Here is a 27,994-nt window from a genome sequence, read left to right as displayed (position 1 = left end):
TGTTTAATCAACTGGCACACACACAGAAAGAACAGAAGTTAGTTGATTGCTCGTTCGTCTGCTGTCGCGTTTGCTTTGCTAGAAGCAGAAAAAATATATATTCGCATTTTTAAGTGTTTTTGTTTCTTATACTACTTTACGTTTATAATTCTGTATATATTGTGAGAAGTGACAAGTTGGAAGAAATGGAGGTGTGGTCGTAAAACTTGCACTGAGGACTCGTTCACAAATTGATCTTCCCTAGGGCTCGCTCGTGCCTGCGTGCAGTACAGCTATACACCGAACATTTGCGACACAAATGTTTTTATAATTTATTAAAAACCTAGGATTATTAGGTTATGCATATTTTAAATAAATCGAGCTTAACCTAGGCTGCTAAAATGAGCAACTGGGCTAGGAGGATGCACCGGCGGGCTGCCACTTTGAGCAATGTGGTCACATCCTGTGGGCACCCGAATACAATGCCCTATCCGCGGCGGCTAGAAAAAGTGAAGTTCGGAGTACCCTTGCACGAAGTTTGTAAAGACGACATACCCGGGCCTCTACTCGTTAGTATTAACTTGTTTAAAAACTTTAAAAATCAAAATTCAGTAGAAGTACAGTCGCCATCAGTGTTTTTATACGGTTTTGTTGTGTAGGTGCTGATTTTAAAGTTGAACAAGGAGGCACCGCTGCGTCGCGATGTATTTCGCGCACCAGGACATCAGGGTGCTATGAAGAAGCTGATTCACTTCCTGCAAACGGGCCGACTAGTGAACGTAGACAATTACTCTGTGTATACCATTGCTAGTGTACTCAAGAAGTTTTTGAGGTAAGTTTTCAGTAACTGACTATTATTTCGTTCTTAATTTAATTTACGAAAGCATTAATTTTAGTATACACACATTATAACTCAAAGATGCAATTTAAATATGTTCTTGAAATGATAGATGAGCCACAATCAGTATTTACAATTATTGTAATCCAATATCCTCTGTAAAAATTAGTCTATGTTACGAATTTGCCCCTAAAATCTATGTTATATTCTTATACATAGGTACATTGTAAGGCCCACAGGTGTGACCCAAATCTGAACAATTGCATGTCTAAATAATTGCAATTTGTTTACTAAAGCACTTCTTTATCTCTTATGTATCATTGCTAGTTCTTCTTTTCAATTTTAGAGTAGGTATACAATGTTGACAGCAATCATTAGCAACTTTTCCTTTGCGATTTATTTTACTTCCTTATAAGAAAAGATTTCATTCTTTCTTTAAAGATCACATCCTAGACGGATGCCCCATCAATATTATTTCTTGCTAAACTTTATTTTTAGCATTAGAAATAACTCCACAGAACCTAAAAGTACTATGCAGTAAAATGAGACACTGTGCAGTAAACATGAGTCGTAAAACACTGAAATAATAATATATTTCACATTGTTTGTTTGGAAACAGCCATTGATTTTTTGAGCTCTTTCTAACCATAAAACAAACATAGTTCCACTTGGTCCAAGTGGCACACGCTGACTACCTTTATAATGATAATTGAGATCATTAATTATGTCTGTTAATCCATAACTAAGTGAGGGTGGTATTCCACCTGTCCAATTTATTTGTCCAATGTCAGTGTGTCTCACTCATTAAAGCAAAATGTAAGACGCAATACACATTGGTCAAAGAAATTGAATAAGGGGAATACCACCCTAACTAGAACTGTGTGTACAGGAAAATACCGGGAGGAGTGTTTGGACGTGATGGGGAAATGCACCTTTTCACTGCTGTTGAGTTGCCTGATGAGCAGCAGGTCCATGAAATAAGAAGGTTAGTACTATCACAGAATAAATAATAGTACTAGGTTCAGAAGACTCACTCTCTAACAAAACGCGTCTGTTACGATCAGCACAGATATGGCCGCTAGGTGGCGATAGCGCCACGCGTGGCTTATGGCTTTCCAAAAATTGGTGTGGAATGGATGTACTTTTAGCTACCTGTAGCAAAGCGACGAAATCGCGGAGTGAGCCAGGTACTATACTCTGTATCATTAGGTACTTACGTAAAACTAAACAAATAATATGTACATTTTCGGGTAGTTATAACATTTATTGATTAACCAACCAAATACAAAACCACTTGGATGTGTCACTGAACTACGTGACTTTAACCTACACTATTTTATCACGTAATGTTTTCATCTAGATAATGTTTACTCCTTTTTAAATACCTAAAGATACAGACTGTTTATACCTACTCTTATACTTCAGATGCTAAAGTTGCAGTTTAGTTTGTTCAGCCAATCTGATCTTTAGCATAGAATTTGTGCAAAACAGGATGATTGATCGGTATCTTGGACAATGTAGTTTTGGTATCTGGAATTTAAAAACAGAGACCGCTCATTTGTTAGTAGGCCGTAGCAAGTCTCTAGTGATAATCAAAAAGTTCCAAAGCAAAAAGTTCCGAAGTTGATTAGCCCGACAATGCCTCATGCTCTGATCTTGATGATCGGAAACCTTGCAAACCGCCATTCTGCCATTTTCATAAATCCACAAACTGAATTGACAAACACAATATTGAATCTGCTCACATCTGGTTGAAAAACAGAGCTACAAAAGACATACAAAGGCATTTTTGCCCAAGCTGAAACAAATTAACGAGTTTTTATATAATAGGGCTATAAATAATAATTTTATTCCTTGTTGTGAAGCTCATTTCATAATTATAATAAAACTACACAAAATTTATAAAAAACACTTATAAATACAGCAAATTAGAGACAAGAGGCATTTAATGAGAAGCCGCTGGAAGTAAAATTACCACTATATTGCTTTCAAACATGCAATCCAAACAATTAAACTGCTTAAAGAAACATTTGCGTTCATTAGTAATACGAGTAATAATGTTAATTTCCATTATGTATAAAAACATTATGGATTTCATTCAGCAAAGAGTTTATTCATTGTAGAAGAAATAATTGTAAGAAAAAGAATCGTGCCCCGAATTTACTGTACAGTCACCTGCAATAACATGTTACTCTTCGAAGGCCGCAAACATAATTATGTGACGCTCTTATGGCCCAACAAATAAGATCGTGTGAAATATTTTTGCGGCCTTCGTTGTGTAACATATTATTGCAGGTGACTTTACGCAAAGTTCAAATTAGAATGGAACACACAATATTGACCTTTTTATAGGTCTCTGGGCGGCTAGAGGTTCTAACTTATGGTGCCGTATAGGGCCGCCTAGTTCCGCTTACATAATAGAAACAAAATTAAATCTTACACTTTATGTGCCAGTTGCACCAACCACATTTGACAGACTGATCATCGTCAGCCGGCGCGCCCCGCGCCTTTACTATGAAACTTTCCATACATAAAAATTTAGCGAACTCTTTAACGTTCGTAACAGTTTGGTGCAACCGACCCTAAACCTCTTCTCCAATCAATAACTCTTTGCACTTAGTAAATACGATAAGTGTACTTAATTAATTACGATTTCTTCGCTAAACGGGTGTGAACAATTGTACAATTATTGCCATTTAACACGTGTGCACACATGTTTATAGTGAGATAATCTATTCTGATGGTTTATTTGCATATTTGGTCTTCAGCATGTGTCAAAGACATTATGTAAATGAAGACTACCCATGCGTGGTTTACATTCATTAAGTATGATTATGACGTAGTGAATGAATCACCTAGGGTAGGTACTTAAGTATTATTTGTTGGCCTGTAATTTGAATGTCCTATTGTTATGTTAAGTATGTTTTGTTAACCTACTTCATGAAAAAGAAGTTCTACTTACGGTTGTACTTTATTCATGCATTCGTCTGCACTGCACTGATACCCAAACAGAAAATTAGAGTCACGTTTTTACCCGAGCACATACAATTCCTTCCGTATTCCGAATACTTTTCCTCGCATCTGTCCCGTAGTAATGTGGAGCAAGCTCAGTGATCCGTTCACGCGCGGCCCGGCAAACCGATGATACACGCTCGCAACTGTCTATTCACAAAACCTATTCCCTAGTAGCACTCGTCGTCCAGAATTATACGGACTACTTACAAGAAATTGAGAGGGTTATAAAAGTCAATTCTTTTATATAATATCAACTGTTTAGGATTCAGTAGGTACCTCAAATAGCCTGTAAGCCTAAAAGTTTGTGAAGAACTGTGCAACGTGTGAACGATTGGAGCGCGAGTCCGATTTGCACTTTTAATTCCAGTTTTTCGAATTAGTTTCGATCCATTTGATAGAAGCGCTAAAATATTTAAAATAACAACATCAATGATACTCAAGCCCTCCGACCGACTACACTGGCTGACTGTTTAGTTTGTTGTTTGAATTATCTTTGGGATATAATTCAAACAATAAATTAAATTTCGTTGTTCCCGACGCAAACTAGTAACGGTAGTATTTGCTAGAGCCTACATAACAGCATAGGTGCCACTATAAATGATTTCTAACTTAGCAACTTGAACACTGGTCAAAGCGATACTCTCGTTAAGCGTGAATTGAGTTGCGTTGTGAACGCCGGCCTGATTACCTACCTACGAGTGTTTCTCCTTTTTCGTTTCGCAGCGGTTTTCTCACGGGAATCGTGTGTAAATAGGCGTTCGATAATGATGTCTAAGAACCATCAGACAAGGATAAATTGCGCTCCTGTGGGTGATTGAATTAATCAAGTAGGAATTAAAACAATTTCCTCAAAAATAGGCGAACCCGTAGGAAAATATAATTAACAAGCCCGTGACTTGATTCGTGTAGGATTCGTAAAAAACTTTCCAGCCGCATTTATACCACTTTGGATTTTACAAAATCCTTTCTAAGTGGAGTGGAGCTCTATAACTTATGGAGAATATATATTATATATTTAGGTAATGCATCAAATTGCAAGATCCAAAAGATCCTAATCTCAGAATAGTGATTACATCTCTTCTTTCACGGCATGTAAAGTAGTGATCAAATCAATCAAATGCACAAGTTAGGATAGGATAGGTACTATACATATAAGTACTAAAATCACAAAAATGCGATTTAAAGAGATCCCGTGTCATGTTAAAAATGGGTCCAACGGGTACCTAATCCAATTTCCCAACTCCGAGTAATCTGGGAACATACTTGTCGACAAATTAAAAGCCCCTTTTGTTTTGAAGACCCCTGGCCTTCGCTGGAGTTACGTAGATTAGCCACGATACCGAAAAGGACTGGTCAATCGTTTGCCGAAGCGCATATAAACAATGCACGGACATCGGGTATCGCATCAAAATGTATGCAGGGCGAGTCTAAACAACCATTGTTCCGACGCGCGGGGGCCACTCTATTACCATTCATATGCATGTTCGAATACTATGTTACTATTGTTACAGCATACAATGGATAAGTTACACGTCTAGATTTATTAATTTGTCACAAGTTATAGAAATAATTAGTGTTGGTTAAGTACTTTACCTTACTTACTGTAAGGAGACTCGAGTCTTTTAGAGTCATCTTGCATTAAGGCGCCTGTGTTTTTCAACTTGTTAGAGACCCGATAATTTAGAATAGTCCTTTGAGTCCTCTGTTTTGAGACTCGCTCGACTGTGTTTTTCAGTCTTAAGTCGACACTCGAGTTCTTTTCAACTTCGTAGAGATTCGAGTCTTTTGTAGAGATTTGAGTCTTTTTCATGCATTCTTCTCTCTTCTCTTCTTCTTCATGTAATTCATGGGTTAGGTGTACGTAACTCAAGAATTGGTGTACCACGTACAATAACATTTTGACGAAAGTGTTGCTCAAAAAACCTAACTGCTGAACAAACTTAAATAAGAAGACATATCGCCGACATTTTGAGGAGTTCCTCATGGAATCCAATCAGAGCTAGATATTGACAAAAATGGTACATAGGTACATAGGTACTATAAACGATGGACTACCTATGGACGATTGCTATGAGCGTAGATAGAATATCGTTTCGGGTAATGGTTGCGCAGTAATCAAATAAATACGAAACGGTGGGATAGGAACACATAATACGTTTTGTTTCGGAAAAGACCCTAATAAGGATTAGGGTCTTGTAGTCGCCAACGCCTACTTAGTCTCGGTCAATTAAATGGTCGAGTTACACGTTACTTAGAAGCTCTCATTTAATTTACCAATCTTTTCCCTCTAAAGGAGTAATCGAGCTATATATTTACGAGCGCCGGTCGACGACCCGGCGTTATGTCATATTTCCCTGTTGTGTTATGTTATGTCGGCCATTTATGATAATGGCTACGGTTTAGGTAAGTCTTGTGTTTTACGCTCCGCTTCCTCAACACTCGCAAATGGATTACGGTATATAACTACATATATATTAAGTAAATAAATTAGGTATTTGACGTAGGAAGGGACCTAAGGCAACCATGCCTTCTAAAAGTTCTGCTTTAACCCATTTAATTGCTACATTTATACAAAACGCTCTTGTTGAATTCGAGTTTCAGGGTCAGAAACTTGAATTTAACAATAATATTTGGTCACTATTATCATACAAAAAAAAACAGCCGACCCTTAATTTTAATGTAAGGCACTAACCGTTATTTTGAAAGAACGAACTTCAGTATTTCATAAGGATCTTTGGTGATATTAGTCATAAAACACCAAGTAAAGTAAAATTTTCCTTTTTACCAGTCCGTAGTAACGAAAGCACAAAGCAGACTAAAAAATCCTTGAAAATTCTTAAATATGTGTGTTTCTTTGTTCACAGACTGCTTCTGTCCCTGCCAGTGTGCACGCAAAGGCTGCTAGTGCTGCTGTTCGGCACGTTTCGGGTGATGGCGTCAAATGCTGACAAAGCTGGTAAGTACTACATGTATGTCTAAAATGGTATTCCTGTTCCACTGTAGCTTTAGATGTAAATAGGAGTGAACGAACCGACTCTCCAAGCACACTTGGAGCAGAGAATCCAAGTCACAACGAGTGTAATATCTTTTGCGTTAGTGTTATGGCTCCTCTACACGATGGGCCAGCGCCGGCCACTCCCAGGGACGCAGCCATGCGGTAGAATGAGATAGCAATATCACTTGCTCCCTCTAACGCATAAATGCGTCCCTTGGAGTGACCGGCGTTGGCCCATCGTGTAGAGGCTTCATTAGCAGTGGCGTAGCTAGGCGTGGGCGAATGGGGCCTTCGCCCACGGCCTCGCACTTAGGGGGGCCTCGCAAAGCCAACTTTTTATTACCTTGGGAAAACACATTGAGAAGGGTCTCGCGGATGTGGTTTTTGCCCACGACTAGATTGGTTCACGCTACGCCACTGAGTGTTAGGTAGTATAATTATAATTAGGGTAAGTTAGGGTATGCCCAGCCCAACGCCGATTCTGTGCCTACTACCGAGTGACATTCTGTAGGTATAGATGCTAACACTGACATATTTATCATACTAAGGACACGAAACGACACTCCCCGAAACATTTTTCAACTCTTTGCACGCACTCGTCGCCGAAAATAATTAGTTTAATTTTGCCAATTACACGCGGCCCACGCACGCCTTAATAAGTGATGCAACCGCCCCGGTTCTCCCGCTATTGTTTAAACGTACTCTTTCTCAGTGACATGGTTTTATTGTGCTAATGTGCTAAAGAAGCCCATATGTGTACAATATGGAGCGAAAGTTACGGCAAAAATGCACTCGTGTAACATTGTTTCGTTCGAGGAAAGATTTTTGTTTTAATAACATTTCTTTCTTTATTATTTTTTCATGAATTGCTGTGGTTTCCTTATGATATTATGCTTGTGGTCCCAATAAATAGGTCTTAGCTATGGTGGTCTGACGCCGCATCCGGTTACAGCGCCAGTGTGATAACCGCTTAAAATGGTGATTACACATAGGTATACATATGTTTAGACCAAAATCGAACTTTTTTAAATCTATTTTAAATTAAAATACTGATTGAAAAATAAATCCCACCTACATTATATTAACTATACACCCTTAATGTGGTATGGATTACAATATTTTTTGTGAAAATCGATACTAAATAAAATAACTGCTTACAAACTCATATGTTGGCGTATAAAAACAGAACAACTATATATCACACGTCATAAAACACAAACAAAGAAATATTCTGAACACCCGATTAAGGGTGGATGGTTATGAACTCATTATGGTAATGCATGATCATGAATCATATTCGCCGTATGCGTCGACGTTTTACGTCCTGTATGTTATGACATCTGTTGCTAATGGACACTTACACTTTCTTCCACGACCAATGGATTATTCAAAAATATTATAATTGTTATATACCTAGTCGTACTGTTTAATGGGAAGGTTTGTCCCGGACAAAAATGCTTTAATTTGTCCTGCTGTTCTCGTGAAACCGATTCTCGTGAAATTTTGTGAGTGTTCGATAAATACATATATGTTTTTATGTCAAGACAGGCTTAGGATTTTTTTGAAAATGACGTCATGGTTTGCAAGGTCTGTATCTACACAACTCACAAGAGCTCACATGTGTATTCAAATACAAACCAAGTTGAACAATGAGTGCTTTTACTTTCCACACTCACTGCTAAGAGAACTAGTTGTTTTCTAGTTTCACTCATACAAAACGGTATAATGCAGAGATTCCTGGATCCTGTATAAGGTATGCCAGCTCTGCAATACAAACAAGAAAACAGTACATAGAAAAATGCAATGACGACAGTGCACTCATTTCTGCACTCACTGCTGAGAAATCTCCACCTGTTTCCTGGTTATTCATATACTTCATCGGCGAAGCTCGAGCATTCCTTGGTTGTTACACGGAATGAAGAATAGTTTCGAACTAAGGAAGATTTTCTCATTACTTCTCAGAATGCGTTTGCGCTAAGAATTCAACTAAATTATAACAGATATATTACTTATATTAGGAGGGATTTGTAGGTAACTAAATAAATACATTGATAATTAGATAGATCTGATGATAGATGGTTCTTAAGCTTTCGGTAATAAGAGACAATCTGACCATCAACAGTTGTTCTATTCATTATTTCGCGGACCACTTGGGATGCTTCCAGGGACTACCATTGGCCCACGGATCACAGGTTAAGAACCAGACATCGCCGGCAAATGTGCGATGCTCGTTCCCAAGATGTCGCGTGAAACCTCAACAATAAGCACCGGAAGCAACTAATACTGTCACAATGCAATAATTTATGCGATGAGATACGATAGCTACCATTATCCGACTACGAATGACGTATAGGCGGACGAATGGGGCGCGGGCGTAACCGCGTAAGCCATAACCAGAGCGTTATGCACGCGCTGTACCGCGACGATGCCATAATGGCCATTTGAATAATGTATTTGGAACTCATGGGAGTTGGATAGGGTATAAAATAAGAATTTGGGGGGTTGTAATCGAAAGACTAAGGAAAAGGGGCACTGCGAGGTACGATATAACAAGAAAGGATGAACAGGAAGCTGAACCAGCAGATGACGGGCGATAGAGAGGAATGAACAGGAAGAATACCTAATAACATGCAGCGCCTATTCTACGAACGAAATAAGTGCAATCAAATCGTGATGTTAGGTCACTGGCTGACTGAGTGAGAATTGACTAGATTTATTATAAACCTCCTGGCATTGTAGCACGATATATAGCTAAGCGCTATATATACAAATAGTGTTACTTGGTTAGAGTGCACTTATTCTAAAAAATCGCTTTCCATTGCGACATCTCTACGTAGCCGTTTTCTACCCGAGGAGTTTTTCAGTCCCAAATTGCAAGAAGAGATCCGTAAACACACGTCAATTAATCATCATCATCTCAGCCTATATATGTCCCACTGCTGGGCACAGGCCTCCTCTCATGTGCGAGAGGGCTTGGGCTGTAGTCCCCACGCTAGCCCAATGCGGATTGGGGACTTCAATTAATAGACGATAAAAACGTTCCGTATAACCATTAAATAAATACTGAACACACCAAACTGACAGATATTGCAGCAATTAAAATAAATGAAATCGGCTTAAAATCGTTCACGATTAGTATGTAAGTAACCACTAATAATCAATTGAATTTTTAACCACAAATTTGAAATTCTTCCTCAAGTCAATGCCGCGCGAACAATGACTGCACGAAGTTATTTACGTGATCAAGCGCATAATTAGGACGTGCATTCCCATCGCTTGCATAGTCCACCGCTCTTGGAAACCAGTGTCAACTGTGACCTTGATCAGGCTAAATCGTAGGGGGCACTTATACTAGTTTAATTTAAGCGTTCGATTCACTTGCGATCGGTAAGCTTTTGTAATGCTGGAATAAGCCGTAATCGACGCATTCACGCATCGTTTGCTCGCGACGTACGGAGTGACGCCCAAATGTTTCAGGAAGTACCTTTTTAGACTATAATTTAAAGCTTTTTATGTCTTTATTATGTTTAATCGCTTGACTTTTACTAGCTCAGTAGCGTTTACACGCTCGCTTGGTTATATTAATTAGTAGAAAAACATGTACAATTCATTAAAACAAAAATACGCAGATATAACTATTAGTAACTGATAATTATAAGTATTATAACAGGTCGTTAAGAGTAAGTAATGTATAATATATAACAATTAATTATATGAAAATATATATGTACTTATTAGTGATATATCGTACCGGCCTGTAACATGTCACTTTCGTTAGTTTCGAGACATGTTTTAATACTTCTTGAGTTGTTTTATTTTAACATTTCCACAGAAGTCGACTCTAGAAGATGTCAAGGGATATATGAACAAAATTATCACATTGATTTTAGATAAGAGGGTAATACGATGGCTCGTTTGTGTGTGTGAATAATGAATACTAATTAAATTGAAATCAAAATTACTAAATGATTCATAAAACGCGTTCGGCATTATGTTCATTTGATAGTTCGCGTGAGTGATTGCTAATATCACTCGAATTCATGAGACTATGCACTGTTAACTTTCGGTCTTCATTACTCGTACCGTACCAGACATTTACTGTGCCTTTAATTGATACAACGCCGCGCCTAAACAGTAAAAGAATTTAAATTACATGTTACATTTACATCGGCCATCGAATTGTAATTATTTATAGTAACTGTTTCTGTTACTTTCTCGGTTATTTCGATGGAAAGGCGTAAAGGCAAGGTTATATAAATAAATGAATTAAAAAGACGTTAATTGAACTAGGTATGTTAGATTTATTTTTATACAGACCTACGTAGGATGATAGGCTAGATTAGAATCTACATCAGTTAATTAAATTTTATGTACATAAATGACATTGTGATTCTCTTTATTTATTTTTCTTCTTAACCCTTAATTTGGCACAGTCAAGTATACTTAACACTTACTTTGAAAAAATGTAGGCATGTTATTTTTTTCGTAAATTCCAAGTTTTTAATTTCTACGTATCATTTATATTATAAAGAATAAAGAAAAAAATAAAACGTTACTGGCAACAAAGTTATATGTTAGTAGTGAATCAACATAGTTATTAGAAGGTCGACACTGCATTCTATCCAGGTATTTGTTTATTTTTTTCGATTCTATTACGCGAAATTTTACTGCATATACTATTATTATATTTGATTATAGTATTACGTATACTTATATACCACACCTATTCGCCAAGTCAAGTTATTTACGTGTAATAAGCAAGCATACACAACTGTTAAGTATTATTGACAAAACAATACGTACAGTGTATTAGAAATTAAACAACCCGTTAAGCATTTTTAACAAATCTTTATGGTGTGAGATTTTGACCGCGCTTTAATTTGACAAATTTCACTGCCTACCTTTATATTTTGCCATAATAGAAGAGATTCAATGCTATAGTTTGATTCGCTATACATTCATAGCTTAGTATGCAACAAAGCGAACGCTACTTAACATCAATACATGTTTTTTTTTATAAAACCCCGTTCAGTTTGGCGTATGGCTATACATTCAAGGAAACTAAATGGAATAGGTAGTTATATTTCATATTTTTTTATTCAATTAAATTCAAATATACTTTAAAATTCATGTAGGTGGTATCATGTATAAATTTTTTCATTCAAAATATTTAAATGCTGCATGTATAAAAGTAGCGTTGCCGTAACACTGGCATTATATTAAACTCAAACAAACAATGAAAACTATGAAATATCAATGTCATTTCGAAAATCTTTAACCCTATATTGTACTTGCGTTTCGTAGCCAATTCTTTTAGGTCTTTGCTTCGATTTAATGCCAAAACATGTTTTCCTTGTCTTTGTTTCGATACCCTTTTTTGGAATTTGTTAAGTATATTTAACACACTAAGTTTGACGAGCGTACGTTTTTGTTAAAAATACCGTACATTCGATTTTCAGGAAATCTTACAGTGAAATATTTTTTAAACATTTTTTAGGACATATTTAAAGGCATAATAATAAATAAATATGCACATAAAAGTTAAAATAAAGTTTTTTATTTTCTGCCAAATTAAGGGTTAAGTTAGGTTAATTATAATATGAATATAAAAGTAAAATATAAAAACACTTACAAAACAACAAAAAAAATTATAAACACATTATAAAAAACCTAACCTAGGGTGCCGCCGGCAGCGGGGCAGGGCCCAAGCTGCCGGTGGTCAGGGCCGCAGACTGAGGAATCGACGTACTATACGCGCCGTGTCCAAAATTACCGCCTTCTGCATCTGACCCTTGATCCAACCACCTAGCGAGAGTCTCTCTAGGTGTTGGTCGAGACTCTTCGCTATGAGACCGTTCGCTGACACGACTATAGGAACAATGATGACATTGTGTATTATTGTGCTTTTATGTATTTATTTTTCTAACACAAGTAATGTTGCAGACTTGGATCTACATATATGTTCTTCAGGACGATTTATATGAGCAGGCGAAAAATTTGTTCTATACTTACTGAACTGTCAACGCTTTTTGAGTCAATATCTTATGTATATCTGTTATATATTATATTCATATTGCAGGATATTTTTGTTGATCCAAGATTAGGTGGAAGAAAAGAGAACGCTCAAAGGTGTAAAATGGTTTCATTCCTGTTTACCAAATATGACCGTATCTTTCCATCTGATACAACTCGCTTGAACGGTCACATCCGTAACCTGAACCTAAATTAGCCATACTAACGGCCGGCGTGTTTACAGATACGCCGGGCCATCCTTATAAACATTCAAGCTTCATTATTTTGACGACCAGTCTGGCCTAGTGGGTAGTGACCCTGCCTGTGAAGCCGATGGTCCCGGGTTCGAATCCTGGTAAGGGCATATATTTGTATGATGATACAGATATTTGTTCTTGAGTCATGGTTGTTTTCTATGTATTTATATATTACATATATCGTTGTCTGAGTACCCACAACACACGCCTTCTTGAGCTTACCGTGGGGCTTAGTCAATTTGTGTAAAAATGTCCTATAATATTTATTATTATTTATTTATTATTTTTATTTTAAAAATAAAAATAAAAATAAAAATTTAATTATTTAAAATAATATTTTATAGATTAAAAATTTTTTGAACACTAATATACGTAGAAAATAAAGAAAACTTAGATTCACATTCATATGCCTCTATATTAAATTGTAAGTACTTAGGTAAACTAATGTCATCATTCAAAAAAAAAAACATTCCAACCTTAATTCGTAAAAATTTATGCAAGAAATAAAAGGCTTTTTTATTTTTTTATTTTTATTTTTATTTTTATTTATTTATTATTTATTTATTAGCGTTTTCAAAATCATTGTTTACAGGTACAGGCATGACATCGGAAGCGCTCGGTGTGTCCGTAGCCCCGTCATTCTTCCACTCTTGCGTGTCGGATGGCAAAACCGCCACCATGGAGGACGTTCAGAGGTTCAAGGTCAGTTGCAGTTTCATTTTTGCACAGCGACTGATTTAGGTATGTTTAAAGCAATCGCTAACGACATTTTTTTACGACTAACCAGCCATTTGGTTACTGTAGGTTCTTAAATTGATTTCATATTTGGATAAAATTATCAGCTCCATTATGGGAAATACTCCAAATTGATGGAAATGTTACACAATGACGGAACAGTTAGAAGGTTTTTGTTTACTTCCGTATCGATAGTAAACCACAACTGCATTACTGCAAACGATGCTTTTTAGATGAACAGTTCTATTAAAAGTTTACATTTCGTATTAACACTGTCACGGCTAATAACCGCTTGGTAACCCAACTTAAATACAATTGCTCAGTTGATTCGAACGATGTACGTTTGCTGTAAACAGTGTACATTTACATAATTTCCATTGTACACTGACAAAGCGGATGATATGACTAATAAAAAAACTTGTTTGTGTGGTTACTCACAATTAGCAGGCGTCTGTTTTGGTACTGGAGACATTCTAACAATCACAAACAGAAAGTTAATTTTGCTCGACTAGCAAGTTTTCGAGCGTAAACGTCCAACATGTTTGTACCCACATTCAGAGACACATTATTAGTATTACCTAATATTTTATATCCTTGGGGTCCGTTTATAAATGCTTGTAACTTTAACGGCAAACGGAAGTATCTGTTAACTTAAAAAAAGTATTTTATTATAAACACATATTTTCGGAAGCAGTTATTTATTCATTTACGATCTAGTTGCGGCCTATTTTTTTCATAAAAAAGTTTATGAAAAAAGCTTAGTTATTTAGAAAAAATGTACAGTATGAGTAATGCACATAATATCTTAAAGATAGCGGTTGCACCATATTAAAGTAGTCACCCGATTCGGTTATGTGTTTTATGTAAATGGCTTTATAATGTGGTCTAGTTTAGCTGGTTACATCGTCACGTTACAGTTATTCCTATTATAATACTACATTAACCACTAACCATACTAAATTGCTATGAAACAAGAATAACGTCTTGTATGTAGGTCTGTTACTGAATGTAAAACAGGTTAATATCAGTTTAACCCCAGTTGCTATGTAACGTATGTAGGTTATTTTGTTTGAAAATAACGGCGGAAAACCATAATACGTATATAAATGTTTAACATTTTATACTTTAAGATTCCCACACACTATAAATAAACTACATATAATGCAACTTTTGTGTGTTGTAGTTTAAGGTTAAATGTAACCTATTCTCGATAGTCATCGATTTCCGATTCCAAACCGATAGTACATGAATGCCGATGTCGCGATAAGACATGTTATTACCACAACAAAGGCAGCCCTAATCGCTTTATCATAACTCAATAAACAGAAACTTTATCGCTAAACTAGTATTTTATGTCCTTATCTGATAGGATGATAATTTTAAACTGCAATGGGCATATCTTTTTTTCTCACCATTTTTTATCGCCATTTTATCTTAAACATTACTAATTCGGATCGGCTGATCATCACTAAATATAAGCAACAATTGTATATAGCTTTGATATTGTTTTCACAAAATTTATCTAAACATGCGGCTGAAGGCTGAAGTGTGCGTGAGTACATAATACAAGACACAAAATATTTATACATATACGCATAACGCATATAACGTAGATCCTGCTATATATAGGCATAATAGCGCTTATATTTATGTTACTTTGTGACGTTCACCAATTAAGAAAATATTTTTAATGGTGAATTTATTTGCTTTTAGAACGCTTCAATTTTAATATGGCAAGTACTCTTAGATGTATTAAATTAAATAGTGAAGCAAGAATTGTATAAGGCACGTAGTTATTGCGGTCAGAATTGTATCTACATTACACTTGGGCGGGAAAACTAAGAATGCTTCAAGTTCTATACTCTACCGCCTCGGTCGATTGTTCTGATGGTCACCGACGGGCATCAGATCGATCGATGGCGTACTCCCTATTTATTACTTAGTTAAATTCTTAATAAATCACGAGTGATAAGTAAGTTGAAGCTTTCTTTGTTACCGATCGAGGTGTGTAGGTACAGAATTTTACGTCTTCCCTTGGCCAGAAAGAAACTTCCTGCCGTCAAAGCGTGTAACAAGTACGTTAAGAGCAATCAAAACGACCGATTTTTTAAATAAATTTTCATTCAAACTTACCTTGTTTTCATTGCTCTTGGGTGTACGGCCTTGGATGTCGTAAAAAAGTAATGTAATGACAAATTAGACTTTATACCTATCCTTAAGTATTTAGCGTAGTGTAGATAACACTTCAAAGTACTACCGCCGGTGCTCCCCGCTATATTTAGACACGTAGGCACCCTAAATTCCTAACCCACCGCAACACTGATAAGGGCTTGATTCATGAAATTAATTTAGTTACTCACTTCCTCTACTCGCTGACTCATCCCATTCAAGGATATTTGTTCGAATTGCGATGCCACTTGAGGCCGCACTCACTATTTAATTATTTGAATTTAATGGGTATTGGGACTATTGGGTAGTTCACTTGTCTTTAAGTACCTAGTCTAAATATTTAGTAATTCTCTAATAGTTATTCTACTTATTCTAGAGTATTTTCTAGTTAATGCAGACTCTACATTGTAGAGAATATGGACACGAAAAAATTAGATGCTTAATTTTTTGTCTACAGGCTTTTATTTAAGTATCCTTAGATTTTTCTAGAGGGTTTAGCATTCATCCGATGCTCTAGTGTTATGTAAGGGATATCTAAGTCTTGAATGTAATAGATAGAAGCTCAATTGGACGTATGTGGAAACTCTTAAATTTACGGACTAGTTTTAAAAGGAGATGAGCCTTATTATTCACTTCAAAAGCAAGACATATGTACACCATGCCCCAATGAATACAATTGAGGATTTCACGAGCGATAGACCAATTTTTTGACGAATTTCCACATACGGCCCCTTGCCTATTTACGACCCAGCCACAGCTTACCCTTGCCATTTATTTTTATCCTAAATCCATCGCCTGCTTTTTAGACCGAGCGTTCCTTTTTGTCGATCGTATACTCTACTGCACATAGAGTTCAACATCTTATAGGCCCCGTCATTCCATAAACCAAAAGCGATATAATTTCTAAAAATTTCATGACGCTAGGTGGCGACCCGCATAATGCGTCAGCTGATCGAGCAGTTCTCGGCGGGCGATCTCTTCGGTCGTGATAACTACGAGTACTACGCGCGGGTGACGGGCCGTATCCTGCGAGTGAAGGACGAGTGGATATGCTCGTTCAGGGACCCGCCGCCGCCGAGACACCGCATCGACCAGGAGGCCTACGCTAGTGAGACCAACTATTTGTGTATCTATTAAAGTCCTCGACTCACTCCTTGTGGCCTACGACGTCAAATGATGTCGGTGGTGCTACAAAGCAATGAGAAAGGATACCCTAGGATTAAAATAAGTGAGAGAAAGAAAGATTTTCCTTGAACCAAACTCAACAACGTTACAGTATGTGCTTGTGACTATTTTCAAAGTACTTAGTATATTATTATACTAGGTCGCTTCGCATTTAATAAGCAGGTATTTAATTAAAATATGTTGCGAAAACATGCTATGACAAATAGTTAGCGACAACATTAAGTTTGCTTGCTTTTGAAATAACTACTCTCAAGATAGTGTAAACAAACTCAAGATAACATTATTGCAGATAGTAAATAGTTATCTATGTTATCATCAAATTAGGCTGTTCTCAAGAATAAGATTATATGTTTACGCGCTTTAATGGTTTGAGATTTTATCATGAAATTTCTTTAGATTGTTGTAAATATTGGGACTGCAATTTGCTTAAAGCGTTTTTTTTTATTTTGTTACAGGACAGTTATCACTGGAAGCCGAGAAGACGTGGCTGCAATGCGAATGCGATCGTTGGGGCAATAAATTCAATTTAGAAGGTAAATTTCAATGTTATTTGAACATTATAACAATAGTGGAACTGGTTGATAAGTTTTATGTAAATATTTATTCATATGTGATGACGATGACCATGACTACTTCCGAATCCAATTATTACTGCACCCAGCTTCGAGCGTGGCTGTTATTATGGTGGCTGCGGGTACAATATTCGAGTAAATAATGGACATAAACTATATATAGATGTTCATAAATAATCAAAATGAGCATGTGTACGGGTTTAAGTCAAATTTATGTCAATATCATGTAAAAAGAATCGATATGCCTGCCTATACGATGATTAGTTATGTTTTAATACTGTCGTGTGTACCTGCACTATAGTATTATCAAGTACGATTTTCATAAAACGCATCGAAATTTAAAATACTTAGGTACCTGTCAAATTGGAGTGCAACCTTTACTATGTTTATTCATACCAGTTTCGCTGTCATCATTTCTTAAAGGAGATAATCCTGTATTCGAAAGTTGTTATTTACCCACTTCTCATCTAATAAGCATTTTACGTTAATCGTACTTACCGTGTACATCTTTCGCAGGTCGTCTGAATGTGTCCGACAAGTATTAAAACTAGTCAAGTACCATTTTTTCTAGTCAATATTGTAAATACGTCTGGTGAGTGCAAATTGTGAATGAGTAAAATTGATAACTTACTGTTGGTATCGGTAACGGGTTGGTGGCACTAGTGATGTATTTATTGTGTAGAAATCACCGAATATTTGGACGAAGTTATACAAAACGAATCAAGCTAATAGTACTAATAAAACTGAGTCACAAAAATCAAATGTTTGACTGTTTTTATGTTATGAAGGTAGGAAAAAAAGATGCCTTTGATTTTAGCATTTTTTCATTTTTTTCAAAGTTGAAAACCTTTATTACAGAAAGTCGATTTATACCTTTTCCTTTAACCTAAGTTATAAGGTATAAGGGTGTCAAAAATTGAACCCTATCACTTTGAAATAAAGTTCAAAATCAGGTGGGAAATATATTCCCTATGCCTTATAAGGGCTTAACAAGAAATTAAGATATACTTGACACAATTTTGTAGTTTCGATACTTTTCTTATAACTACGTCCATTGTTATCAGTCACAAATCACGATTACTAATCTTGGGAACATACTTAAACGAAAAATCATAAAAATCATCCCAGTTCACTCACATATATTTAATTGACATTTACACACTAATTCAGAACAGTTATGTACGATTTAGAAATATGTTATTTAGTGTTACATTTAGATATAACTACAATTTTTAACTTAAATCTAATGATCATCTAAAAGTAAGAGAAGAAAAGATCGTTTAATAATTTCTAAGAACAAATTCAACTGTCAGAATCACAGTAGTTATCTAAATAATTAACAAATTAGTACATTTCCGGCTTTTTCATGTGTGCCGACGACATTCCATGGGGACACGAACAAAAGGTCAGAGCTAAATGTCACGAGCCGAGCTTTTAAATGAAAAGTTAAATGTGACGAAAATGTCGTGACACTTCCTTTATTTTCATTATTTGATAATGTAACAAAAACGTATTGTCCTGTCATATCTTTATAGTGTTGACCGATAACATATCATGTTGCCATTTCTTTTGACACAATACTCAATTGGTAATCAAAGCAATGCTTGTGAGAGTGTAGTTGTCTATACGGGCTTTACCTGTAGAGAAACTGGTCACTTAGAACATTTTTCGACGGATAAAGTTTAAAGCTTATTCGATATTCGGACCGATGGTATGTCTAGTAATGATTAAAAACTCAATATTAAAGACCTATCCCATTCCATAATGCTTCGGAAACCTTTTTTTTATATAAAATTAGACGGATCAAGCCCTTTTTTCCATATCGGAGCATGGCAAACGACAGCTTTGCGTTGAAAAACGTTATAAAACTGAACCTTATTAACACTGCATACATTGTCAGGTTTAACAAAGTCCGAAGAGTGCCAATCCATGCCAGCGCTGATGGGAGTCGTGGGGGGCAGCGCGGCCGGCGGCGTGCTCGGCCTCGGCATCATACCCGAGCACTCGCTGCTCGACTCATGCACCAGGCTGTCCATCTCGCTCGAGGAGAGCGTGTTCAAGGTACGTGCGACGAGGACGGCACGAGGGCTCGGCGTCATACCCGGTAAGTCTGTGCGGAAAGAGCTCCCCTACATTTCACGACTCTTCTCTTTCCGCACAGACTCTAGCTGGCCATCTTGTTGCGTCACTTGACTCTCTTTTATTCCTGTATACAATATACTGACTTAACTAAATCTTTGAAAAAATTTCTCTGTCTCGTCGTGACAAAATACAATCATGACCGCACTTGTTTATGAATAGGTATGTACTTACGTGAGAAATGAGTGGACATAATGAGTGGATTCAAGGTGCATAGCGCTGTATTACTTAATACTGGAGTGGGATGGCGTCTGTCTACCCAATTGTTTTATACTGTAATATTATGAAATATTATTATAAGACAATTTTACACACATCAATCTAGTCCCACGGTAAGCTCAATAAGGCTTGTGTTGTGGGTACTAGACGACGATATATATAATATATAATGAATAATGATATATAAATACTTATATAGGTACATAGAAAACATCCATAACCCAGGAACCAAAAGTAATAAACACGAATAAATGCCCTTACCAGGATTCGAACCCGGGACCCCCTGCTTTGTAGGCAGGGTCACTATCGACTAGGCTAGGAGGCCGTCATAATAGGCCGTCGTAATGCTGTGTTACTTATTTGATCAATAAAATAAATGTTTCAGGTGTCTGTGAGTTCGTCGTCGCAGTCGTCTCGCAGCAACTCCAGCCCGCACATGACGCTGGACGAGCTCCGAGCCATCAACAAGTACGCGGAGAGCACCAAGAGCCTCTCCTACCTCCCCCAGGTACGCTTGCTCACATCATTGAAGCTATTTTAAAGCTCAGGACACAGTTATCCCACGTACGCAACGTATGCAATGCATTATGACATCTGCACCATGAAATTTGTACGCTTAAAATCATACTTTTCATACGCAACGCAACCAGGCGTGGCTCACTCCGCGATTTCGTTGCTTTTCTACTGGTAGCTAAAAGTACATCCTTTCCACACCAATTTTGGTGGCTAGCCATAAGCCGCGCGTGGCGCCGTCGCTACCTAGCGGCGATATCTGTCTTGATCGTAACATACGCGTTTTGTTAGAGAGTGAGTCTTCTGTACCTAGTACTATTATTAAATAATATTTTATTCTGTGACGCAACGCATGACAAGTATGTTTCTAAGCATACAACTTTCACAGATTGTCGTAATGCATTGCATTCGTTGCGTACGTGGGATAAGTGTGTCCCTGCCTTAAACTTTTTGTAGGCATTCACTCGCACCTGAAGATAGGTCTGTAGCCATTATGGTCGGTCGCCGTTAGAATAGGGAGTATTACTGCAATGTTTTGCCGCTAGAGTGCAGCACTAGCTCCTCCAGTAAACCATAGAGTAACTTATACATACTTTGCCTTAAACTGTTATTTGACAAGTTTTCACAGACAATAAAATATGACATTGATTCATCAAGTCGGTTTGTTAACAAGGGCCTACCGGGAAACGCGAAAATCGATATTTAGTTATCTGCCTCTATCGCTCGAATATGCAAGAGTGATAAAGAGGTTAGACAACGAAATTTCGATCCATAGGTAGATTGTGACGGATAGTGGTAGTGGCGCCACCTACGCAGAGTTTCGCATAATATTCCCTATTACACAGCGTGTAATTGTAATTGATGGTCGGCATCGGAGGGGCCGAGGTGCTATTTTTGAGCACCATTCTGATATCAAAAGGAGTTTAAATAGAGGTGTATTGTCATAGTAAATTTTGGAGTCACAGTTTTACTGCCATCTTTTGACACATGATTAAAACTTTTAGAACGCCATTTGACTTTGATTCTTATTCTCTCACTTATTTGTGTTACATTTGTTAAATATCAGAAGGTGTCGCCATCTACTCCAGTATAGGCCAAAGGTATCGCGCATTCTTTTCGAGCGATAGCGCTATACTTTTGGCCTATACTTTGCTGATATATTTAATAGCGACCGTCGAATACGAAATAAATGTTGGCGATTTCACGTCATATAACCAACTCGACACGTGCTACTAGAGTTGCCGATAACACGTAATTTCCGCTTTGTAGCGAAAAGCGCCTACGAACAGAGAACCCGTCCAGCGGGTCGCTGGCGGTGAATGTGTTAATTGTGTTAAGCTGTTAAGGCATTTGCTGTCTCTTCTTAAAGAGACTGCAATGGCTAAAATAGATATTAAATATAATGAACGTTAGTTTCTTGACTACTGAAGTTCAAAAGTTCAACGTTATTTAGAAATTAAACATATTATTTACTCAATAAATATTCCATCTACCTACATGTTAGAAACTTATTATGGTTAAATACTAAGTACATCTACCTAACAATATTTCTCCCAATGTATAAAGTGTGTGTTTGGGTTCTAGCGCTCACAAAAGGACTTTTTCTTTAAGTGATGGTGAAGATTTCTCTCAATCCACCCGTAGCGCCACTGTCCACTGCTCCTGACATACTTGTACTGTACTGTCTACCATCGGGTACCATGATTCCAGGGGCGAAACGTTCTGTCAAGTACGCGTACTGAAAAATAACCCTAGCGATGAAATTTAACTAGGAATAAAATATAAACGTTTCGTGAAAATTCGGCCTTAAGGCGGATTACAAACTACGCACATGGGTTCACCATTCGCTCGATTTTATTGAGTCAAAATATGGACTCTATATAAACGGCATAGGCTAGTGTGCGTTTGCCGCTGTGTGAGAGCCCATCTATATTTTGAGACCTACATACGTTGTCCCGTCTGTAACGCAGGGGCCGAACGGTTTCACCGTTAACTTCGCCTCATTGACAACAACTCGCTCGGTGCTATTGAAGTGAAGTTAACGCAAAACTTGCCAGAACGAAATTGCTACTGGGCTTGCGTGCTCGATGCTCTCAACAAATGAACCATTCATAGATGTTTCATTACAAATACACATCATTCATTGTCTCATTAGTTAGTAAGTAATGTCAGTCCTAAGTACGGAATAGATGTCTGATGCCTGAGCTCTATCTGTGGTTCATTTCACCTCTCAACTGCATGTTGGTTTTCTGTGGATTTAGGACGATCTGTGGCTGCCCTTTTAGAATTGTTTTAGTTTGATTTGGTCCTTCAGAGAACTTCTAAATTGACACAGCTTGATAGAGATGTGCGCACAATGGTGTGTGCGTGTATATAACGCAGTGCAGTGTGCAAGACACGTGAAAATGTGCGTCAAAACCGATATTCTATCAGCATACACACCGCTTTTATATGTTTCGAATGCCGCCGATAATCTGTTGAAGTACAGAACTTTAGGGTAAATTACGCATTTATTGACGATAATTTTAGTCGTATTTATTATTTTGGTGTGCAGAATTTCTAACGTCATTTCCGTTTTTTGTCACTAATATCGTAGACGGTAGAGTAGTACTAACTAACTGAACTAACGTTCTCGTTTCATGTTAACATTTTAACGATTTCACAATGTCATCCCGGGGTAGACTAACTTACCCATCATCTTTTTCTTATAATTGGAGTCCTTCGAGCCGGATTTATGTGAAAGAAAAGGCGATAAAAAATTAAAATAAAACTATAGTTTCCCTATCTATATATAAAGATAGGAAAACTATAGGAGCACCCGTCGAGTCCCCCGTGGGGTGGGTGCTGCTGCCGGGTACACGCGGGTGACGCTTGGGTTGTGGTAGGTGCACGAGCGGCAGCGGGCGCGCATGCGCACGCGCTCCGAGTGGTTCCTGCAGCCCGCCGCCTCGCTCGACACGCCGCGCGCGCGCGCCGGTACGCCCCCGCCCCGCCCGCCCCGCGCCTGCGCGCGAGCCCGCTGCGCCGACACCCAACAGAGCACGGCCCTATACGTGCTTGTTGCCTGCCTAGAGTTTTTGTTTTGACGCGCACCGGTACTGTGACTCTGTGTTCGTTCGCTTCGGTGCGGTTGGACTAACAGCGCGGTTGAGGTTGCGTTCTTATTCTTAATTAATTAATTTTAGACGGTAGTCAACAAAATATACGATACGATACGAATTTACAAATAAAAGTGCTGATATGTTTCGAAGCAATTACAGGGAAGCAAAGTGCTAGAGGTGTACAATAAAAAGTGAGCGTTATACGGGGATCATCCACATGAGCCGAGTAAGGTAGCAAAGCGATAAAACAGCACAAACAGCACACACAACAGGGGTAAAACATATGAAGCCAATACAAATGCCCGCACCAATGGCTAGGTTGTATATCCTTTCATCTGTCTAAGCACTGATCAGTGCGCACGAATAAAAATCCTTTGTTTAATACAATAGGTTTAAATTCGTTCGCACTGTGATCAGTCAGCATTGATAATGCTTAGACATAAGAAGGGATATTGGCCGTGTGCTAAGACAGCGAACGCAGTTTGCGTACCGTATCCACACTGTAGTACAATACAAAGTAAGTCTCAACGCGTGGTGTTACCGCCGTTGTCACCACAATAGTTATAGAATAAGAACGCCAATCCTAACCACACCTCGGTATGTCTCGCGCCCGCTTGTCCCGCTTCCAGCTTTCAACGTCACGTTTGTTTTCCCTTTTCACCGCACGAACACTTCATATGCATGCTTTCTTTGTTCACTTTCGATCGTGTTTTTATGTTTGTTTGTGTTATGGTATGGAAATACATGCATTGCATTTGTTTGTTGTTATTGTATTTTTGTATTTCATTAGTAGAAATTGTAGAACTAATTATTAATAAATATATAGCTTTAAGATTGTTAGTGTGTTATTTATTATTTGTTTCACACAGCTTCCTCGTAACGTACTTTTATTCCACTTGAAACGAACAAAACGGTTTGTTTATAATTATCGAAAATTCGCCTTGCGTACATAATCATGGATAACCAATAGCAGGCGTGGCTCACTCCGCGATTTCGTCGCTTTGCTACAGGTAGCTAAAAGTACTTACATCCGTTCGACCCCAATTTTGGGGTTTGCCATAAGCCGCGCGTGACGATGTCGCCACCTAGCGGCCATATCATAGCTGATCGTGACAGACGCGTTTTGTTAGAGAGTGAGTCTTCTGTACCTAGTACTATTATTTATTCTGTGCCAATAGTCTAAGTATTAGTCTATATTGAATAGACCAACGGATATTTTTACCCAATGCCAGTAAAAGATTGGCGATTGATAGTGTCTAATGGGAATCAGAAATTGCAATATGATTATGTTGCCTATGCCATACAGTGTTCTGTGGCTTCCATCAAATTTGTGTGCTTTATCTGGTAAACTGACGTCAAGTATGGTTATGACTTACTTTTGTGCCTTAATACACGAATACCTTTTTAATTTCCTTGGATTGATACATGTCGATGCATGTCAAGATTCTTTCACAAAATGATGGCAGGGTTTAATTTGGATTAAATGTGAAAATAGGAGGACATTGGTAATTTTGATAGCCTATATCTATCTATACAGTCAAACCGCATACGCTTAGCTAGTAGTTTGACGTCGGTTTACAGTCACCTGCAAACATATTTTGCATAACGAAGCCCGCAAAAATATATGATCCGTTTTTATGACTACAAATAATATGGTGTCATATGTTTTGCGCGCTTCGTTGTGTAAGATATTTCTGCAGATGAATACATGCTGTGATGCTGTAGCTCTAATAATAAAGTCCCATATATGAGAATCGTAGATACTCCTAGAATTTTATTATCAATATGTAATATGAGTTTAGGTACGTATTCAAAATCGTTTATGTCACGCTTGGAATGCGAGGTGCTATGCGAAAAAAGTTTAGAACGCCATTGTCGCGAATGTGAAGGATTTGTTATAGACCGACAGGTTAAATGAGTCCTCGCCTGCGCGGTACGGGGGCGACGGGGAGGGACGACGTGCGGGCGGCGGGGAGGGGCGGGCGGCAGGCGTACGGCCGCTCCCCTCCCCGTCGCCCCCGTACCGCGCAGGCGAGGACTCATTTAACCGGTCGGTCTATAAATGTCTATGATCACGGCATGCTGTGTATCGATGTTGTGTCTGCACAAGTTCACAAGCCACCGTCGTTCAGAATGTTCATTGCATTACTAGTCATGCCACGACTGCCACAAACGTCTGACTTGCTAGTTTGCTAGGGCCGCGCGGCCGCTGGTATGTGCGAGGGATATTGTCCCTCCTACAACTTTTATTATTTTTAGTTTTAGAAGTAATGCTACACAAAACAATCATAGATTTTATTTAAGCTCATTTCTTTGTACATAATAGAAGTAGTAAACTGAACTATTTCGTTTAATAACATATTTTTGTAAATGTAAACAGTACCGCGAAAGCTTACTTGCAAGATTTAGATTTAGTGAAACTACATAATTCTCATATTGTACCTACACTTTACAATTGTTTCGTGTAAAGTTTTGCCGTAGAAATACAACAGCTGATATTTGTATAATTTTATATCTCGCTTCTATTTAGATTTTTTTAGATACTTGTTACCTGCCAACCGAACTTAGAAGTAGGCATTTAGCTTTTTAACGTTAATACTAAGAAAATGAGCTTTATCACAAAGTACCGTGAATTAATTCGGTAATAACTATTAGGTACGCTATTTTATAATAAGATTGTTTTGCTTCTTTGACGATTCTAATGCTATGACACGACTCTATACGTAAGTATGGTAGAGATTTGTAGTAGAAAACATTACTGTGAAAAAAAAAGAGCAGATACGTTTAGAAATTGAAAGTATATAAAGTCCCAATTTGCGCTTATTTTACGCTAAAACAGGCACATTCACATACATTAAGGCTTCTAATCAATTTTTTCCGGATAAATAATGATGGTTCCAATATGTTATTCGGTTACAGCTCTACCCAAATTGAACACATCCAAAGACCAATTTACATGTGCATTATCTGCAGGTGGCGAACGTCGCAGCTCGCGGCGGCGGTCCCGGCGCGCTCGTCTGTGCGCGGGCGGCGCCGCGTGCCGCGCGCTCACGCACTCCGACACTGAGGTCCCGCTCGCTCTCCAGCCTCGTAAAATAACCGCCTGACGCGAAATTAAGGTCGACATCACCTACCTAGGAGTGCCTACACCGAAGCGCGCCACGGAACCTGATCTGAGGCTTCTTGTTAGTTATTTAAGTCTTCGGCCTCGCAGTGATCGACTATCGCTTCCTTAAATACACCACTATCAGTTAGTCGTCTGATACTAAGATTCCACTCGCTCTCCGGCCTCGTAAAAGAACCGCCTGACGAGAGATCACGGTCGACATCGAGTATCTTCGAGTGCGTACAGCGAAGCGCGTCACTGAATCTGATATAAGGCTTCTAGTTAGTTATAAGTCTTCGGCCTCGCAGTGTCACCTGAAGTGTGACCGCGTCACTGAATAGCATCTGAGGCTCCATGTCAGTGAATATTCTCTTCGGCCTCCAGCCTCGCAGAGGCCGCCTATTGCTCCCAGGATACATACCTACTATTTTTCGGAATTTTCTTATCATTATCAAGCATCATTCCCGACTGCGTCGCAGATATCGATCTTTAAAGTTTTAAACCATTATAATCGAAACGACATTAATGGAAACGCAATGGGAACCTTTACATTGCGTATGTCCATAGATCTCAGAGCCCTTTACCACGAGGCGACCTGTGTTCATAATATGTTACAAAACTTACGACTACCAAAACGAACTACCTAGACCTGTGAAGGAATGGAAATCGTTCCCTAAATTCGCAGCATTACTCAAACGACTTGTAAACAAGACCCTACCATAGTTCAGTCAATTTGTAATAATAGTGTTTTATGTTAGTTTTCATAGTATTGCATTTTTATGAAAACTGGCATGCTGTTTTCCTCATTTTATTTGCTTGACGAAAAAGCTTTATACGCTACGTCTTACGTAGGCGAACAACGCGCGAACGCGGCGCGGCGCGGCGCGGCGAAATCAATCCTTTGATGCCCATAGAAGTGTCCTACGTAAGCGATCTCGTTGCGAACGCGGTGCGGCGCGATTTGCACGCGAATGTCAGGCGGCGCGGCGCGGCGCGGCGCGGCGGCGGCCGCTTTCGCCGCGCCGCGCCGCGCCGCGTTCGCGCGTTGTTCGCCTACGTAAGACGTAGCGATAGGATAATGAACATCATCACAAATGTTACATTGATAATTGTAATGAGTGGTGAGCCGCATTGCAATAAGTTCAGCATTAATTTACAA

The 27,994-nt window shown here is 38.2% G+C and overlaps 1 protein-coding gene across 5 annotated transcripts; it reads left to right on the top strand.

Moving 5' to 3' along the window:
• The first annotated feature begins 19 nt into the window (after positions 1 to 19).
• On the top strand, positions 20 to 27,669 carry LOC134668004 (uncharacterized). 5 transcript variants are annotated; one of them, XM_063525444.1, is made up of 12 exons: positions 20 to 548; positions 639 to 811; positions 1,707 to 1,802; positions 6,697 to 6,788; positions 13,689 to 13,798; positions 15,372 to 15,383; positions 16,925 to 17,108; positions 17,641 to 17,718; positions 19,658 to 19,818; positions 20,501 to 20,623; positions 23,514 to 23,604; positions 26,703 to 27,669. In XM_063525444.1, the coding sequence occupies exons 1-12, from the start codon at positions 381 to 383 to the stop codon at positions 26,834 to 26,836; spliced, it is 1,422 nt and encodes a 473-aa protein (XP_063381514.1). In that variant the 5' UTR covers positions 20 to 380; the 3' UTR covers positions 26,837 to 27,669. The 5 variants fall into 5 exon arrangements, with proteins under 5 accessions (XP_063381514.1, XP_063381545.1, XP_063381528.1 ...); XM_063525475.1 differs by lacking the exon at positions 23,514 to 23,604 and adding an exon at positions 22,213 to 22,244 and having other exon boundaries at positions 26,703 to 26,833; XM_063525458.1 differs by lacking the exon at positions 15,372 to 15,383 and having other exon boundaries at positions 23,514 to 23,723; positions 26,703 to 26,833.
• The last annotated feature ends 325 nt before the right edge of the window (positions 27,670 to 27,994 follow it).

Source organism: Cydia fagiglandana, chromosome 1 (genome assembly GCF_963556715.1).
Source record: "Cydia fagiglandana chromosome 1, ilCydFagi1.1, whole genome shotgun sequence".
Lineage (NCBI taxonomy): Eukaryota > Metazoa > Arthropoda > Insecta > Lepidoptera > Tortricidae > Cydia > Cydia fagiglandana.
This window is presented reverse-complemented; position numbering and strand designations above follow the sequence as displayed.

Excerpts from the sequence above, each read along its gene's own strand:
- LOC134668004 (XM_063525444.1), top strand. The coding sequence starts at position 381 with ATGAGCAACTGGGCTAGGAGGATGCACCGGCGGGCTGCCACTTTGAGC. Across the intron at positions 549-638 it reads ACATACCCGGGCCTCTACTC|GTGCTGATTTTAAAGTTGAA; the intron begins GTTAGTATTAAC and ends TTTGTTGTGTAG. Across the intron at positions 23,605-26,702 it reads CACGCCGCGCGCGCGCGCCG|GTGGCGAACGTCGCAGCTCG; the intron begins GTACGCCCCCGC and ends CATTATCTGCAG.